Source organism: Euprymna scolopes, chromosome 38 (assembly GCF_053919585.1).
Source record: "Euprymna scolopes isolate OS-2025 chromosome 38, ASM5391958v1, whole genome shotgun sequence".
Classification (NCBI taxonomy): domain Eukaryota; kingdom Metazoa; phylum Mollusca; class Cephalopoda; order Sepiida; family Sepiolidae; genus Euprymna; species Euprymna scolopes.
In genome coordinates, this window is record NC_136519.1 from 25,958,408 (window position 1) to 25,976,991 (window position 18,584).

The 18,584-nt window shown below is 34.1% G+C and overlaps 1 protein-coding gene across 2 annotated transcripts in view; it reads right to left on the minus strand.

The window, feature by feature from the left end:
• Positions 1–18,584, minus strand: part of LOC145263100 (low-density lipoprotein receptor-related protein 2-like) — a 599,989-nt gene that overhangs the window by 366,718 nt on the left and 214,687 nt on the right. For both annotated transcript variants that reach the window (XM_080120027.1, XM_080120026.1), the window contains exons 31-33: positions 17,487–17,662; positions 5,267–5,520; positions 3,600–3,774 (exon numbers count right to left, since the gene is read on the minus strand). In XM_080120027.1, coding sequence (XP_079976153.1) covers positions 3,600–3,774; positions 5,267–5,520; positions 17,487–17,662 — 605 coding nt within the window. The remainder of the gene's footprint in view (positions 1–3,599; positions 3,775–5,266; positions 5,521–17,486; positions 17,663–18,584) is intronic.

Here is an 18,584-nt window from a genome sequence, read left to right on the forward strand (position 1 = left end):
AGACATCCACTAAAGACAACATCCAGACGGTCCCTATTCGTAGAGGTTTTATCCAGAGTCCGTCTGAGAAAATTACTTTTCTTACTAAGACCAATCCCAAACGCACCTACTTTTTTAAACAAAAAGAATATCTCTTGGATGATCTGACTCTAGTTAGAGATATATTCATCCCTCTCGCCCTTCAGTGGTTATAGCCAGCTAATGTACTTCTTAATTTCAGGTGTAGCGTTACTGGAAGTGATCAGTTCCTTTGCCTTTTTCTCTCTGACGCCTATAAATTATTTGTTATTTTGATTTCAATAATCTTATTTTTATACATTCATAAACATATATTTATTACATAAATTCAAATAAAAAAGCTTTTATTTTTAAAATTTACAAAAAAAAACATTTCTATCTATATATCTATAAAAGCGAACGTGTCTATGTGTCTGTCTGTGTGTCTGTGTACATTTCTCTACGCAATGACTCTGTCAATTTTAAGTCTACAGACTCGAAATTTGATATACAGGGTACTGAGATTAGGGAAAATCGATGTGATCGGTTTTTGGCCAGAAATTTGGCTGTTAAGGGGTCAAAGTTCAACGATTTGACCTTTGAAAACTCTACCAAACACCTCGCACAATTTTGGGTCTAAACACTTGAAATTTTAGATATAGGTTCATTGGACATGGATCTAACTTAATAACTTGATTTGAGCCCAAAACAATAAATGTTAAGGGGTCATAATAGGGGTCAAAGTTTTTTAAAAAATTGACCTCTGCGGTCTCTTCCAAATTACTCAGACAATTTCTGGTCTAAACATTTGAAATTTTACATAAATGGTACTCAGAGATAGGGCGAGCTTTTTCATCGGTTTGGGTCGAAAATTTTTAGTTACCAATATATAGATGTATGTATGTATGTATGTTTGCATATCTGCCTAAAACTTTCAATAGAGGCGACGGATTTTACCAAGATCAGTATCGTTTAAAAGTTTGACCGTTCATACGACAAATATCGAAAAATTGGCCAAAAACATTAACATCTTCTCCTTCAACTAGGCACTTTTCTACAGGGCGGGGGGTCACTTTTTTCGCCGATATTTTTTAAAGTTATTCTCTCCTTAAGATTGTGTAGCCTTAATTTAAAAAAATGTCGCTTCCTGTTTGGCGGTCGTCGTAACAGCATTGATGTCAGATTTTTACCCTGTTCTTTTCCTCCTTCGCGGTACGGGTTCGAGCCTGCCTTCCTACTACCACTATTTTTTTTGTTCAACAGACACATCCAAACACCCAGGCAACGCCGGCTGAAATTCTAGTATATCTATAAAAGTGAACGTGTCTGTGTGTCTGTCTGTCTGTGTGGCTCTCTATTTGTGTACATTTCGCTACACAATAACTCTGTCAATTTTAAGCCTACAGACTCAAAATTTGATATACATGGTACTAGGATTAGGGAAAATCGATGTGATCGGTTTTCGGCCTGAAATTTGGCTGTTAAGGGGTCAAAGTTCAACGATTTAACTTTTGAGAACTCTACCAAACTCCTCCATCAATTTATTGGTCTAAACACTTGAAATTTTAGATATAGATTCCTTGGACATGGATCTAACTTAATAACTTGATTTGAGCCCAAAACAATAAATCTTAAGGGGTCATAATAGAGGTTAAAGTTAAAAAATTTACCTTTTTTTTTGTTTTTGCTCAGCATACACCTCCAAACACCCGGGCAACGCCGGGCAGCCATGCTAGTATTCTTATAATTTCATGAACATATATTTCTTATAAAATTTCAAATGAAATAAAGATTTTTTTTTTTTTAATTTTGTAATTAAAAGTGCAAATAAAGGCTAACTGTGTTATTTTTATGTGTATAATTTTTTAAATTTTTATTATATACTTTTCAATAATGTTCTGTTCTTATATTTTAGTTCAATAAATCGCTTTACGATAGAAATACTGAAGACCAATAAAAGTGAAGGATCTGATTTGCTTATAACCACTTCCGGTAGGGCTACAACGGAAATTAGGAAGTACCTTATTTGACTATAACTGCGGCCCTCAGTTGCATATATATCCTGGTCAGGGGAGATGGTGATGTTATATTTAGTGTAAGTGCTTGATATTTCTAAATGGTCACCCATCTAACACTAACCTGGATCAACATTGCTTAACATTTTTCGATTTTTTAAAAATTTATTTAATCACCATTGAAAATTTTTTCGGTTTTATTTTAATTAAGAATTATTGAAATAAGTTTTTTTTTAAGGACTCATTGAAAACTTAAAAAATTTTTTTTTTAACCTTTTTATGTAATGGGCTATTTATTTAATGAAGACTTAATTGTGTTATTTTTACAGCGTGTCCCAAAAGAAGCTGACGGGTATTAAATTTCATTAGCTTCCTCAATATTTTAGTTATATTTACCAATTTTCATACGTAGATAGATGAGCCTTTCCGTGATTTTTGAGATATAGTAAGATATCATAGTCTACTTATTCTAATTTTATTTACAAAACTTAATCTAGTTTTTCACAAGTTCTAATTTTAGTTATCAAAAATGATGTTACTCAAATATCCACTATTTTCATTTTCACACTCTTGTGCTCTCTGCAGGGCATTGTCAAGCACATCACTTCCTCCTTTATATTGTTTTTAAGGGCATTTATTGTGGCTGGTTATATTGCATTGGAAGTAGGGGAATTTCTAGTGTTGAGGTTTCGACGAAATTCTCTTTAAGTTTCTGATGTTGACTCATTCAACCGAAAATACGACTTTGCGATAAATATCCGTTCCTCAATAGTGTAACAGATTATGATGACCTTGAAAGGATTCCTCTAGATGATCTGAAAAAATAAAAGAGAAATATAAAAAATTAAGAAAGTTATGAATTTATTTTTTTAACTATCAGCTTCTTTTGGGACATCCTGTATTTGTATAATTTTGTTAATTTTCATTGTGTACTTTTCAATAATGTCTGTTTCTTATCCTTTATTCCAATAAATCGCTTCACAATGGAAATACTGAAGAACAATAAAAGTGAAGGAAGTGATTGGCCTTGTCACCGCTTCCGGTAGCGCTCTGCAGAAAATTAGGGAGAACGTTAGCTGACTATAACCCCTCAATTCCCTCCCTCTTCCTTTGGCAATTCACAATTCAATTCCAGATGCACTTAATTTTTCAAACAAACAGAATATCACTTGGGTGGTCTGACTCTAGTCAGAAATATTTTCACCTCTCTGCACTTCACCCCCCCTATCTTTGTTTGGCCAAGCATCCAACAAGTGCAACATCTGTCATTCACATGCACCATGCTGCACAGCGCATGTTTACATGGGAATATGTACACAGAACAGGAAACTGTGGGTTTGATCACATTGAAAGAACGAATGAAACTTCTTGGGTTGGTGGAGTAGAACAGTTGAGGTAGCGAGGTCAGTTGGAAGAAGAAGATAAAGGAAAGCATAAAAGGAAGTGAAAAAATGGTTTTAAGAAAAAGAGGGATAAATAAAGGCTTGTTCAGAGATAGGCCAGTTTAGAAGTCAATTTTTAAAAGTGGTCCAACACGTAAAACAGACGTCAAACCAACCATGATAGTGATAATAATGAACTTCTTACCTTTCCTAAGTAGCCTTCGGACCAGTAAAGAACAGACGCAGATGGATCTTTCGTAAGATAGTTCGGATGATTCAGATTGTCTTTTATAAGAATCCTGGAACCGGTTCCGTCCATTTTAACTTCTGCTATCTTTTTTGGAACATGCCCCCCACCAAGATCGGACCAGTAGACAAATCTGCAATAAGATAAATAAATCTGATATTCAAACTTTAATTTACATATTAGTGTGACCTGTGGAGATTCCACTGTTGATTAAAAAAATAATTAGTTCTTATCTTATTATTTTAAATAATATCTCTATCACTGGTTAAAAAATAATTATGTTGGACATGTGTGTGTGCCAAGAAATTGTTTTCGTACCTCTAGCAACAAATCTAAGAAACAAAAAATAATTATCAAATACGCCAAAAGGTCATTTGAAAAAAAAAATTATGAACCTGACATCTTGTTTAATACGTTTCCAGACTCTTTAGTATGGCCACTTTTATTGATAATACTCACATGGAACTCTAGTCCCCTTTGAAGTAATCTCCTCTGGTTGCAATGTACTTATTGTACCGTTTCAAAAACTTCTGGAAGGCCTCATGGAGGTCCTTTTGTGTGATTGTATCAATGCCCCTTCTCACAGCTTCTTTCATCTCCTCAGTTGTCTCATAACGACAACCTCTAAGGTTTTCCTTGAGTTTAGGGAATAACCAAAAGTCACAGGGAGCAAGATCTGGACTATAGGGAGGGTGAGGAACTGTCTTGATGACCATCTTGCTCAAATAGTCTGTGATAAGGATGGAGTTGTAAACTGCTGCATTGGGACAAACTTTACGCAAATCTTCCTCATCTACAGTTACTCGTGATTAATTGTGTGTACAGTTCCCACACTGACATCAAACTGTGCACTTATTGTCTCTATAGACACAGCACGATCCTTATCCATGAAATTCTTTATTTGGCCAATCAACTCTGATGGTTTGACTTCCTTATTGCTCTCACAACTCTTATCATCCCTCACAGGCTTCCTTTACTCCCTTGAATCTCCTATGCAACTCAAAAACTGATGCTCGATTCATACAAAAGCAGTCTGAAACACTCCATATAAAGTTATTTTGTGCGTTGGCAATGCAGAAATAACATCAAGGGTGTGAGGATACATACTGAGGATGGAGTTTGGCCCCGAAATATATTTATATATGTGCATGTACTGTTTTTGTTATTACGTTTTTTATTTATTTATTTATTTATTTTTTTTTTTAGATATTTCTTGTTTTTTTATTTAATAATCATTGAAAAGTTTTTTTCGGTCTTATTTTAGTTAAGAATTATTGAAATTAGTTTGAATTTTTATTTTTTAAAAACAATTTAACACTTTTCGCACTCTTTTTTTTAAAGACTTATTGAAAACACCTTTTAAAATCTTTTTAAACAATGAACTATTTAATAAAGACTTAATCGTGTTATTTTTATGCGTATAATTTTGTTAATTTTTATTGAATATTTTTGAATAATGTCTTTTATTCTATTTTATTTCAATAAATCGCTTCACAATAGAAATACTGAAGAACAACAGAAGTGAAGGAATAGATTTGTCTTGTCACCGCTTCCGGTAGGGTTACACCGGAAGTCAGGAATACGTTAGCTGATTATAACGGCAAAGATAGACTACATCTACTTACCCTTTTTGGGGATCCAAGCAAAGGCAAATTGGTTTGAAGACTCCCGTTGGCTGATCATTGTTTCCAAGTATTTTTCTGTAATAATGAGCGTCGCCATCAAGTCTTATCACTTCAATAGCAGGAAAGTTGTCGCTAATGGAGTAAAAATTCCGCGAAATCCAATCAATTGCTATACCGACAGGAATATTAAAAAAATCGTAAGGCCAGGCATCTGTGGCATTTAAACCAGCAAACGACATTCTCCTCAAGCGTGTCTAAAAAGAATATGAAAAACCTCTTTTAGGAGTACAAAATTTTGAAATTGCTTTCATGTGTGGATCTATTGTTTAGCTATGATACAAAATTTTGAAATTGCTTTCATGTGTGGATCTATTGTTTAGCTATGATACAACATTTTGAAATTGCTTTCATGTGTGGATCTATTGTTTAGCTATGATACAACATTTTGAAATTGCTTTCATGTGTGGATCTATTGTTTAGCTATGATACAAAATTTTGAAATTGCTTTCATGTGTGGATCTATTGTTTAGCTATGATACAAAATTTTGAAATTGCCTTCATGTGTGGATCTATTGTTTAGCTATGATACAACATTTTGAAATTGCTTTCATGTGTGGATCTATTGTTTAGCTATGATACAAAATTTTGAAATTGCTTTCATGTGTGGATCTATTGTTTAGCTATGATACAACATTTTGAAATTGCTTTCATGTGTGGATCTATTGTTTAGCTATGATACAAAATTTTGAAATTGCTTTCATGTGTGAATCTATTGTTTAGCTATGATACAACATTTTGAAATTGCTTTCATGTGTGGATCTATTGTTTAGCTATGATACAACATTTTGAAATTGCTTTCATGTGTGGATCTATTGTTTAGCTATGATACAAAATTTTGAAATTGCCTTCATGTGTGGATCTATTGTTTAGCTATGATACAAAATTTTGAAATTGCTTTCATGTGTGGATCTATTGTTTAGCTATGATACAAAATTTTGAAATTGCCTTCATGTGTGGATCTATTGTTTAGCTATGATACAAAATTTTGAAATTGCTTTCATGTGTGGATCTATTGTTTAGCTATGATACAACATTTTGAAATTGCTTTCATGTGTGGATCTATTGTTTAGCTATGATACAACATTTTGAAATTGCTTTCATGTGTGGATCTATTGTTTAGCTATGATACAAAATTTTGAAATTGCCTTCATGTGTGGATCTATTGTTTAGCTATGATACAAAATTTTGAAATTGCTTTCATGTGTGGATCTATTGTTTAGCTATGATACAAAATTTTGAAATTGCCTTCATGTGTGGATCTATTGTTTAGCTATGATACAAAATTTTGAAATTGCTTTCATGTGTGGATCTATTGTTTAGCTATGATACAACATTTTGAAATTGCTTTCATGTGTGGATCTATTGTTTAGCTATGATACAACATTTTGAAATTGCTTTCATGTGTGGATCTATTGTTTAGCTATGATACAACATTTTGAAATTGCTTTCATGTGTGGATCTATTGTTTAGCTATGATACAACATTTTGAAATTGCTTTCATGTGTGGATCTATTGTTTAGCTATGATACAAAATTTTGAAATTGCTTTCATGTGTGGATCTATTGTTTAGCTATGATACAACATTTTGAAATTGCTTTCATGTGTGGATCTATTGTTTAGCTATGATACAACATTTTGAAATTGCTTTCATGTGTGGATCTATTGTTTAGCTATGATACAAAATTTTGAAATTGCTTTCATGTGTGGATCTATTGTTTAGCTATGATACAAAATTTTGAAATTGCTTTCATGTGTGGATCTATTGTTTAGCTATGATACAAAATTTTGAAATTGCCTTCATGTGTGGATCTATTGTTTAGCTATGATACAAAATTTTGAAATTGCTTTCATGTGTGGATCTATTGTTTAGCTATGATACAACATTTTGAAATTGCTTTCATGTGTGGATCTATTGTTTAGCTATGATACAACATTTTGAAATTGCTTTCATGTGTGGATCTATTGTTTAGCTATGATACAACATTTTGAAATTGCTTTCATGTGTGGATCTATTGTTTAGCTATGATACAACATTTTGAAATTGCTTTCATGTGTGGATCTATTGTTTAGCTATGATACAAAATTTTGAAATTGCTTTCATGTGTGGATCTATTGTTTAGCTATGATACAAAATTTTGAAATTGCTCCCATAAGGACCTTTTTACCTAAGGTACAAAATTTTGAATTTGTTCTCACGTCTGGATGCATAAGAACGGCTTACCTATATTACAACATTTTGAAAGTGCATTCATTTGTGGATTCCTATGTTACAATATTTTTAAATTGCTTTTATGTGCGAATAATTTTGAAATTGCCTTCATGTGTGGATATATTAGAACTGTTTAGCTATGGTACAAAATTTTGAAAATGTTTCATATATTAATCCATAAGAACTTTTTACCTACAGTACAAAATTTTGAAATCGCCTTCATATTTGAATCCAGGAAGATCGTTTACCTATAGTACAACGTTTTGAAAATCCATTCATGTGTGTATTCCTATGGTACAAAATTTTAAAAATTGATTTCATGTGTTGAAGGCTTACATACTACTTATCAATGGTACGAAATATTGAAATTGCCTTCCTGTGTGAATACATAAGAACTGCTTACCAATCTGATACTGGCCAGGCTGATCGTTGCTTAACTTCAGTGATCTAAAAGGAACCGGGGTGTTAAACATGATGATACCGTATATAAAACTGCTAGTGATTGAATGATGATAATAAAGTATTATTTTAAAATCTATTCTGTGTTATGGCAATTCCTATGTTTCCGTTCAGTATTGAAAGACAAAGAATACCCCTTAGGGGCAGTAGCGCGTGTAATTGTGAGGCAAGGGTTGCACAATCTCTAACTGCACTTCTCCTGAATCGGCACTGTTTGAGTCCAGTGGCAAGGAGAAGACCAGTACGACTGGAAACAATGCCGAGATAAGCAGAGAGCACATACAGCACCTGAAAGTACTGACCAGGCTCAACGTTGCTTAACTTCAGTGATCTAGCGGGAACCGGTGTGTCAACATGATTATGCTGTATTGCAATTAGTATTTAAATTATATGCAAATTTAATGCATAAAAAGCTTATGGATAAAAATACAGACACACACAGACAGACAGACACACACAAACACACACACACACACATATATATATATATATATATATATATATATATATATATATATATATATATAGCAGAACTGGTAAATAGTGAAAACTCGAAGAAGGTGCTCAATACTATTGCAGAGCAAATATATAAAATAATATATATATATATATATATATATATATATATATATATATAAGGCTGTCAGAATGAGATAAAAAGAAACCAAATAAAGTGCTCGATCACGAATGTGAGAGCTAAATACAAACATTTATTTAAAACTATACGTACATATTCCAAAGACGAACCAACGGTTTCATTGTAAAGGAACAAACTTGTGGTTGACTAAAATCCTATGCAAGTCATCAGCGTCATGTGGAAAGAGGAAAAGCCAACAGAAAAAACAAACAGAAAAAAAGCAACGGAAAAATGAAACGCCAGTTAAGGGGCGGTGTTTTTGCACTAATGTCTCTGTTATAAATTAGTCTTTTGAAATTGACGCTAAAATATTCTATTTACGGAAAAGAAGGGAAGGTAGGCATGTAGGGTGATGGAGTGGTGGTGGTGTTTTTTCTTTCAGAGAGCGCGCGTGGGCGCGTGTTTATATATATATATATATATATATATATATATATATATATATATATATATATATATATATATATATATAATTAGGTTTTTGGGGAAAAAGAAATCCAGCAGAGTATTCAATAATAAGGAAAATCCGAAAATAACAGCGTATTATTTATATTTTGTTTGCAGAAAGTTGTAGATAAGTCATTGGTACCATCGATTTAAAACTCGATAATTAGGACCGTTTTAGATACCCATATGAAGCTCTCTTCAGCCAATACTCATGAGATGAGTATTGGCTGAAGAGAGCTTGATATGGGTATCTAAAACGGTCCTAATTATCGGGGTTTAAACTGACGGCACCAATGACTTATCTCATCTAAAACTTTCTGTAAACAAACAATATATATATATACATATATATATATATATATATATATATATATATATATATATATATATATATATATATATATATATATATATATAATTTATGAGTCCTTTATAAATGCATAATTAAATACTGCCGAAAATAAAAGTGTATCACTTCTTTTTCCTTCTCATTATCATCCTTAATTATCGATAGCTGCAAATCAATATTATCAGACATCACGGAAAATACTTTTTTTTTTAATATATTACAACCTAACCCCTTCCCCCAAATGTTAACCATTAACAAAATTCACAATTCTTTCTGCAATCCAAATAAATCTCAGTCTAACGTCAGGGGTGTGAGTTCCGTTACAGAAACGTTGATTTAATTTGCTTAAAATAAAATATGCAGCAAGTGCGCGTGAAAGCGAAATCACAACGCAGTATTAGGAAAATAAACAAATGTTTTACTTGTTTGAAATTTATAATTTAAATATGATGCATACTTTATTTTAATCAAATTAAATTAACGCTTCTATAACGGAACTCACACCCCTGACGTTAATCTCGCTTAGCCAATACACTGTTCTGGCATTTTAAAATACAACTGCTGAGAGACAACGTGTGGATCTTTACTACTGACTATTTTTTCTCCAACTTTACAACATTACAAGAAAAAAAAAAAAGAAGGAGAAGAAGAAGAAATAAACAACATACTGAGGATGGAGCTTGACTCCGAAATATATTTAAATTATAAATTTCAAACAAGTAAAATATTAATTTTCATAATATTGCGTTCTAATTCAGCTTTCAAGCGCACTTAATGCATATTTTATTTTATTAAAATCTAAGTCTATTTCTGACTAATTTACTATGGTTTCAATCATTAATTTTTCTGTTTTATTATTGTTCCATGATGTGGGGAACACTTTGGTGATCGTCTCATCAATAGGTGGATCCTGAATGGGTTTTACATTTACCGAACCATAACGCCAAAGATAATGTCTACCAAAAGAATCCAAACACTATTTGTGAACTACTCAGATAAGGATAATGCCAAGAAAATGCAAGGTGCCTTCAATAAGTCTCCAGACGTTTTTTTGTGCACGCATTTGAAATTGTTGTAGGCTCTTGAAATTCAGTATGTTATACATCTTATGAGATGACTGAGCAAATTTTATGATTTCATGTTCAAATGAACAGCTACAGCAGGAATTGAAATACACCGTACTAAAGCCTGATTGTCACAGCTGGTGAATTTCAAAAATACAATCTGGACGTGAGGACAATTTAGAAGAACGATATGCAATAAAATTCTGTTTTAAACTTGAAAAAATGCAACAAAAACGTATGGAATGCTTCAGATTGCTTTTGGACTATCCTGCATGAATCGAGCATCAGTTTTTGAGTGGCATAAGAGATTCAAGGAAGGCAGGGAGTCTGTAAGGAATAATGAGAGGTGTGGGAGGGAGTAAGGAAGTCAGAACACCAGAGTTGATTGGCCAAATAAAGAATTTCATGGAGAAGGACAATCGTGTGTCTATAGAGATAATAAGTGTACAGTTTGATGTCAGTGTGGGAACTGTACACACAATTATTCACAAGGAACTGAAGATGCAGAAGATTTGTACGAATGCACCAATTCACAACTCCATCCTTGTCACAGACTATTTGACCAAGATGGGTATCAAGACAGTTCCTTAGAAATTAAGACGTCGTGACCAAGATGTTCCTCACCCTCCCTATAGTCCAGATCTTGCTCCCTGTGACTTTTGGTTATTGCCTAAGCTCAAAGAAAACCTTAGAGGCTGTTATTATGAGACAATTGAGGAGATGAAAGAGGCTGTGACAAGGGCCATTGACATGCTCACACAAAGACGCATTATTAATCATTATTGATATTTGTTTATTTTTGTAATATTGCATTGTGATTTGGCTTTCAACTGCACCTGATGTGTATTTTTGTGGGGCCTTCCAGAAGTTGTTGGAATGATACAAGTGTATTGCAGCTGAAGGAGATTACTTTGAAGGGGATTTTAGTTTCATGTATGTACTATGAATAAAAGTGCTCGTACGAAAAGATCTGGAAACTGATTGAAGGCACCTCGTAAGTTGAAAATATTGCCAATTTGGCATTTCATATCCAGAGGTGAGGATAAATGCTCTTCACCTTTCTTCGTTCATGTGATGGGACGATTCCAATATTTTTCCTGATTCTGATACAATTACCGATTTCTTACTAAATCTTCCCCATTCCAGTACAATTTACCAATTTAAATAGTTTTTTTTTTTTTTTGCAATTTTTGTAAAAACAAATGTTAGATGTGCAGATATTTTCTCAAGTGTGAGATGTTCTATAGGTTTTAGTTTTGCTGGTAGATATTTATTATTTCATCATTACTATCGGAAGTGAAAGATTTTGTTTTTAACAAAATCAAATAAAAAAAAAAGACAATAAAAAGAATCGTTGTTGGCATTGGAAAATAGGTACAGTTTTTTTTATTCTGATACCATTCCCATGCCTCTAAAAGTTCCGATGTTTTTTATTCCCAATTTCGATCCCAATTAATTATCTCAACACGATTCATAAAGAATCAATTAAATCAGATCAGAATTAAATATTAAAATATTAAAATCGATCAGAAATATAATTTTTATTAATGCATCACTCAATAGCCACTAATAAAAATTCATATTATTATTTTTTATAAAGTACTAACAGTCAAATGGCATGTATCAAAATTTGAGCCCAGATTGATTATTAGCTTACAAATTACAGTTATTTTAATGAAGCTGTGGCAAATTTTCAAAATAATGAAAAAAAAAAAAAAATCTGAATTTCGTATTCTGCTAAAACATTTGCTTTCTGATAAAGAAATATACCGTTCAAGCAAAGCAGTGGCTTGATAAGTGTTATCTGGATTCTACTCCATCGGAAACAAATCTACGAAAGTAGCTTGTTCTCGTTTGACATAAAGATTCCTCAGTTAGATAAGACACATCAGGAGAAGGTTGGAAATTTCATTGGCCAAAATGTTGTGAGAATAGTATCGAAGATGAGAACAATCCAAATAATATATATGAATGTTGAACATTATGTAATACACATCGGCTAGTTATATGTACTGGTCCTGGATATGGCCTTAAACTATATCCAGTGGTGAGGCCCCATCTGGCGGGCTTTGGGGAGTGTGGAGCTACTCTTTAATTGCCATTACTCCCAGGTCCACTCTGACCCGGAGTGGTAGTACCTGTTAGGGTCCCAACTATGGGTTAAATAGAAACCGACTTGAAAACAACAAATATATTCTATTAAAAAATATTTCTTCAAAATCTTTGGATTCAGCATTAAATAACCTGAAAAGGGTTGATATGCTGTAAAACAAAAACAACCAACCAACCAACTTTATACGTATGGGATAGAACGATAAAATTGTCGCTCTAGGAATGATGACATGATTCCATTTCCGTTTGATGAAAACCGATTCTCTCTTTTTTGTTGCAGACCATCTACTAGTTGGCCAGTTGTGTACAAATCCCAAGAGCAATAGGAGTCCTCTCTCATGTCTGAAAGTAACACAATATTCAATAAGCGAGATCGCAGATACGCCACTGTACAACTCATGTTCTCTACCGATCCAAGTTATGACAACTGGACCATTGCCATCACCCTCAAAATACAAATCCGGATGGTTCAATGGTTGAGAGCACAGCTCAACAAAGTTTCCAGCCACAGTTATGGTCTTTGGTGTGGTTTCAAGTGAGGGCCACATCATGCCACCTCACATCTTTGAAGTCAACACCAAAGCATACTTGGATGTGTGGAAGAGTTTGGTGATCCTCTGGTGCAATCAAGTGGCTGCTGGCAGACACTGGGTGTGGCAGCAGGACTTGGTCCTAGCCCACAAGTCCAAAGAGATCCAGGCTTGACTTCAGAAGGAGTGCTACGATTTTGTACCCTTCTCTCACAGGTGCCCTCCTTCCAAAACCTGAACCTGCTGGACTACTTTGTTTGGTCATATGTCGAGAACATCACCAGCATGACCTCTCACAATATCAAAGCCAGCCTGATCGCTGCAATCAGCCAAGTATTCGCTACTCCTGTCGGTGTTTGTGGAGAAGGCATACTGTGAGTTCCAGAGCCATATGAGGGCAGTGATTGAGGCTGAAGGTGGCTTCATTGAATATATGTCAGCTCTACTACATAATCAAGCTACCTGAATTGATTTTTTCTAATAGAAGTTTTAAAATAAAGCTGTAGTGTTGTTTCCTTTAGGGCGACAAATTTATCATTTCCACCTGTATATGTATGTGGAAAAAACTATTTCTTAATTAAAAAAAAAAATTTTCTTTGGTTTATATACTGATACATCATTCGAAAAAATTTATATGTTTAAATACTATTGTAAAATTTTCACCTTAAACAACGTTAAAAGAACTGTTCACAGATGTTATTTCTAACAATGTATAAGGTGCACATGTGCGTTATTGCCAGTGAGAGATCAAGAAATAATCAATAAAACAAAGTCTTTTTACATACATGCGTGGTCACTGGAGTTTCACCCTCCAATCATTGCTTTTCCATGTGGGGTCATCAATCCCCTCAGGTCGTTGATCTTCTGTTAAACTGAAGATGAATCTATTCCTGCATAGAAACACTATGAAAACTTGCTCGGGGGTTCAAAGGTTTTATTTGGAGAGTTTGCTTTTTGGGGGAGAGACAATAAAAATTATTTCTTACTAAATTTTGCTACTTCCCATTATTCTTTGCCACTCAAGTCTGTATGAGTCTGGGTTGCTCTTGTCTGACAGGTCAAAGGTACAGGTTTGACAGTTTCTCTGGCTATTGATTCCAACTAACAGTACAGTACTATATATATATACATTTATATTTTGTGTACAGAAAGTTGTTAGTTGAGACAGGTCATTGGTACCGTCGGTTTCAAGCCCGATAATGCCAGTTTAAGGTATCCTTATCAAGCTCTCTTCAGCCAATATTCGTCTCTATATATTCGTCGTTATATATATATATATATATATATATATATATATATATATATATATATATATATATATATACAATGCCGACAAAAAGAAAGTCTGCACATATTTTTTTCAAAAACTGCACATTTAAGCTAAATTTAATGTAACTGTCTAAACAACCTATGCCTTTCATTCCTCTATAATTTTACCTGCTAATATTTGACTTTTAATTGAAATATTCTAGTGTTCACGTCAATTTAAAAAAAATAACTTCAAATTGAGGAGGCAAAAAGAAAGTCCACAGCAACAAATTCGCTTAAAACCAGCTTAAATTATCGCCCCTAAATCAGTTTAAAATATCCACCAACACGCAACAAAGCATGTCTAATCGTAATTGTTGTTGTTCCAGGTTATACAACGTAACATTTAGTCCATATGCTGCAATTTTCTCTTAGTGATCGTCAGGAGCTTATTAATCTCCACCTTTCTGGTTTATTCAATGGAGAAATCAGCCGCAGATTGAAATGTGATGAGAAAGACTGTACAAAAGCACCAAAACACTGGCAGTGTTCGTGATGCCCCTAAATCTGGTCGTACTAGAGTTACTTCTAACAGAGAAGACAATGCTATCAAGATCCGCAGCCTAAGAAACAGATTTGAAACGACTTTCCAAATCTAACAACAGTGCAATCTTGTTAAAAGTGCTCTCTTTCTACTGTCGAGAACAGATTAAAAGCATGCTGTCTAGACTTTTCTAGATGCAATGAAGATCATGATTGGTCAAAAGTGCTTTTTAGCAACGAAAACAAGTTCAATAGATTAGGCAGTGATGGTAGGCAGTACGTCCGTCGGAGGAAAGATGAAGAATTTAATCCTAGGTGCTCAGCTTGAACACTGCATGGGACATTACTAGTACCAATGGTCCAAAGCCTATAGTTCGCTTGCAAGGTCAAATTAATTCGACCAAGTGCATTAATATGTTGACTGAGCATTTTCTACCCTACTTTGGTCGGAATTTGGATGATAATCCTATCTTCATGCAGGATAATGCTCTCATTTAAACAGTTGGCAATGTCAAGAGGTTCTTGGAAGAGCATGATATTCCATGTTTGGTTTGGTCTGCACAATCTCCAGACCTCAATCCTATCGAAAACGTATGACATTACATCAAGCAACAGCTATGCGATGATAAAATTTCAAATTTGAAAGAACTTTGGACAAAAATTAAAGAAAAGTGGAATGCTCTTTCCCCGGAGTATTGCTGCAATCTAATTCAAGGAATTCCCAAAAGATTGCAGGCTGTCAAATTGCAGAAGGGCTATGCTACTAAATATTAACTAGTTCATTGTGTTCCTGTTGTATTTATTAAGTTACATATAAACAACAATTTTCCATTGTGCGGACTTTCTTTTTGCATCCTCAATTTGAAGTTATTTTTTTTTTATTGACGTGAATACTAGAATATTTCAATTAAAAGTCAAATATGAACAGGTAAAATTATAGAAGAATAAAAGGCCAATCAAATGAGGTATAGTTTGTTTAAACAGTTACATTAAATTTAGCTTAAGTTTGCAGTTTTTGAAAAAATTACAAGTTTGTTTAAACAGTTACATTAAATTTAGCTTATGTTTGCAGTTTTTGAAAAAATTACAAGTGCGGACTTTCTTTTTGCTGCCTCTCTGTGTGTGTGTGTGTGTGTGTGTGTGTGTGTGTGTGTGTATATATATATATATATATATATATATATATATATATATATATATATAATAGTGTACTAATCTATTATTTACTGTATTCCATTTGTACTGCGTTTTGGAGCCATCCAGCATTCTTCTGTATAAATTAAACTTCATTTTTATTTTACAAGGTTGTCACCACTTATCAAGGCAGGAAGGCCACTCGAGTAAAGAGGTTAATGAATGTAAGGTGGTAGTATTGTAATCGTTAATGATGGAAATTGGGTAGAATATGAAGAACTTGTTTACATTGGAGTTGAAGGCTACCCATGTTGTATTCAACTGGAAAGCAGGCAAGCAGAACAGTGTTTCACACGCAGGCAGTTCTGGGAAAGAAACTTTGTTAATGGAATCTGCGTTTAGATTTAGGCACAGATCGAGAATGAGGAAAATCTTTTATAGTGGTTGCAGTTAGTTGAGTGTGTTTTGTGAAAGTTTGGCAAGGGGACCATAGATTGGAGTTGAGTCGAACACTTTTCCCTCCCTCCAAGTGTTAGAGAATGGATCAGGAGAGAGAGAGAGAGGGGGAGGTGTGTAAATTAGCAGCTGATTGGACTGCGTGTGAGTCACGTGATTAGGTTAGCTGAATCGAGGAGATTTGGTTTGGACTTAAAAGGCAAGGGACGGCTTCACAGCCGTCTCCTCCCTTTCACTGGGGGGGGGGGGGCGCTGACGTGTGTAAAAATGAGACCAAGAGAAACCATACAAGCCAGAGATTCGCTTTCCATCCTTCTGCAAGACATCTGGAAAGTGAAATAAATTCATCGTTTCGGAGTGATTGAATCTTCGTCCAAACAGGTACCAGTCTCCCTCCAAGACGACGCAGAAAGTATGTCTAAACATACATGTACCACACACACACACACACACACACACACACACACACACAACGGCATATGAACATATCATTTAATAGACTGACCACTAGACGATCACACACGATTCCCTTTATGATACAACAACACAACACAAGATGCGAATATTATTTCAAACAATTTAAATCATCAATGATGTTTCTGAATTTTTGAGATGAGGATTTGTGATTCGTATTATTTGAATTGATGAGACTACTGTTCTCATCTTCAGTGTGAGTTTCACAACGTTTCAGCCGATGTAACCTCCGACCTACATCAAATGTATCTTGTCGAACTCGAGAATGTTTCAAATAAAATCTTTTATTTACTTCACGATAGTAGCATGCGCTTGTTACATCAGCCATGACTGGATAGAGGTCCTAATTAATTCGCAATTGTATTTTTTCGGTCGCCCTTACTGAGAATTGAAACATCAAACTTCAGGAGAATATCACTTTTTACAATTGATTATCCGTTGTTCCACGGATCCTTAATATTCATCTTTTATATTTGAAATAAGTAAAAAATTACTCACCCACCATGAAAAGTGCAGAAAGTACAAGTACCCTTTTTCGCCGTCGTAGTCAAGGCTTGAATGCTTTTTATAGTATTGATATTCAGCAATAGAGACGACAGAGGTTTCTGTATTGTTATCCCAAGTGAGGGGCGTGATAGAAATTATGTCTTTATAGATCAAGAACTCAGCATTAACTGCAAAAATAAAAAAGAAAAGAATTACTTAGTAAGATAAGTACAACAGAGTTGTCTCCTCCTGCGATCACTACTCCTTGTGTAATGTTGGATTTGGGGGATTTTTCCTCCTGCTAAGCCGTGCAATCACTCTGAGCTGAATACTGAATTCTTTAACGGAAAGTCCAATTGTTAAAGTTAAGGATTTTGGAGATACTGGTGCAAATTTTGAAGCAGAAGACTAAAACCGACATTTCGTTTGGCTTTTTCTGCCTGTTTATGTAAATACATGCTGAAGTACTGTCGGAATTTTATCTTGCTTCCAGATAAACTCGACGTGAAAGTAACTAACCTGAAAAAAAAACAGCATGGAACAAAAGAGGGGGAGGGGGTAAAGAATAAAATATAAAGGTCTTGCTTTGAAACGAAGAAGATATTTTATTTACAATAATAAGTTGCAAATTTTTCCCTTTGCTGGCATTAAACTCATGAAACGCCAAAGTAACATATTATGAAAAAAATAACACTGGTTCTTATAAAGAAGTTGTGTGTATCCACTAACGAATCCACTAATAATATTCAAAATAGTATCTCCTAATCACACTCGCATATGAAACAAATTTTAGGAGCATACTCAAAAATTGAAAGCCAGTCAGGCACGTGCCTTTTTCTTTTTGTTTTGTTTAAAGTCCTTTTAGAATTTATTCTCCCTCCATGTTTGCGTGCAAACCGTAGACACACACAGATGGATTTCAGGAGCAAGACGGCGTCGCTTGTCCGGATAGGAGATTCCAAAATTCCTTGTCACGTAAAAAGGTATTTTCTTTAGAATAATTTCACTCTTTCTAAAATACGTGCAAAACCATAGTCACGTAAATAGTTTCCAGAAGTACGTCTCGTCACGTTTCCGGGTATTAATTTCTTGCCGGGTTTTCTTCTTTGA